Source organism: Anneissia japonica, unplaced genomic scaffold, assembly GCF_011630105.1.
Source record: "Anneissia japonica isolate Jap-2015-1 unplaced genomic scaffold, ASM1163010v1 scaffold93_len1081246_cov171, whole genome shotgun sequence".
Classification (NCBI taxonomy): domain Eukaryota; kingdom Metazoa; phylum Echinodermata; class Crinoidea; order Comatulida; family Comatulidae; genus Anneissia; species Anneissia japonica.
This window is the reverse complement of record NW_022726429.1, coordinates 1,002,425-1,003,627: the sequence shown is the minus strand read 5'-3', so window position 1 is coordinate 1,003,627 and position 1,203 is coordinate 1,002,425. Positions and strand designations below refer to the sequence as shown.

The following is a 1,203-nucleotide window of genomic DNA, read 5'->3' as shown; positions in this document are numbered from 1 at the left end:
AATTAACACCGTCAATATTAATTATATTTTTTTTAGAAATGGAAAATTGACACATTGGAACAGGCATTGTATATTATGGATTGTATACTCCGTCCAAGCATGTTACACGAGTTCAACATATGCGACATCGTATAGTAAACTAAGAGATTCATACTACCCATCATTTGATTTTCTTTTCTATATATGTATCCTGTATAGTCTGTTATATTTATGGGTAATAAATGAAAGAAATAAAGAAAGAAAGAAAGAAAGAGATGGACTATTGTATGTTGTAAATTGAATATATCATAAACTTACAATATTGTGATATTATCTTCATATTTGTGTATACCTTATACTTCACATAACCTAAAGATATTATATTTTTGGCTTAAAGAACGCACGCCCATATACTCAATTTTCCCAGCTTTACCGACACAGCGCAAAGTATTATGGTCGTATCGTGGTACGGTACACCATCTTACTATTTACAATAAGCTTGTGTCTAAACTTTATTGTGACATTAGAATATTTGTTTTATTTTACCAAAGTCAAACATTGAGCATTACGTTTTTGCTTTATTATTGTTAATTAGAAATTCGCAATTGATTAAACCACTGACTGTAACATCAACCAAGGACATTGTTTCCCAAGTGTCGTGGTAATATTCTGTGTTTTTTTATGCTATAAAATACGTCGAATCACTAAATAAAATTATTCCTTCGGATACCTCGTCTTGTCCTTTAAGATTCTTAAGAAGAGGTCATATCATATTGATATCTCATTTCATGTGTTACGCTTCAAAAACTAGTGTTGTACTGGTATACCATAAAGTGCGAAATTTCCTCCAATCGAATTTCCAAAGTCAATTGATTTCGCACACTACGCTATGCCAATAAAACACTAGTATTCGAATTATACACTTTAAACAGGGATCAATTAGGCTATGATGCTTATTTATTTATTCTTACGATGAGTCATACGTGGATCCACATCAACAACATCGATTGAATATGAATTGTTTTTGCCGCACAGTATCATTAAGATTTGTATAAGAGACATTATATATATTTATTTATTTTTTCCAGTATTTTGATTTGATTGTTTATGCCGATTTTTGCTCTGTGGTTAGTTTTGTTTGTATTGTTATTGTTTGATGAAATAAATGAAATTAATTAGAATATCATTTTGAATAAAGATGTGTAAAACAGCTAGACAGTGTTT

At 30.0% G+C, this 1,203-nt stretch overlaps 1 protein-coding gene across 5 annotated transcripts in view; it reads left to right on the top strand.

The window, feature by feature from the left end:
• LOC117113183 overlaps window positions 1-988 on the top strand; it is a 31,005-nt gene extending 30,017 nt beyond the window's left edge. For all 5 annotated transcript variants that reach the window (XM_033256468.1, XM_033256466.1, XM_033256465.1 and 2 more), the window contains exon 4: window positions 37-988. In XM_033256468.1, coding sequence (XP_033112359.1) covers window positions 37-135 — 99 coding nt within the window. In that variant the 3' untranslated portion in view covers window positions 136-988. The remainder of the gene's footprint in view (window positions 1-36) is intronic.
• Window positions 989-1,203: the final 215 nt, after the last annotated feature.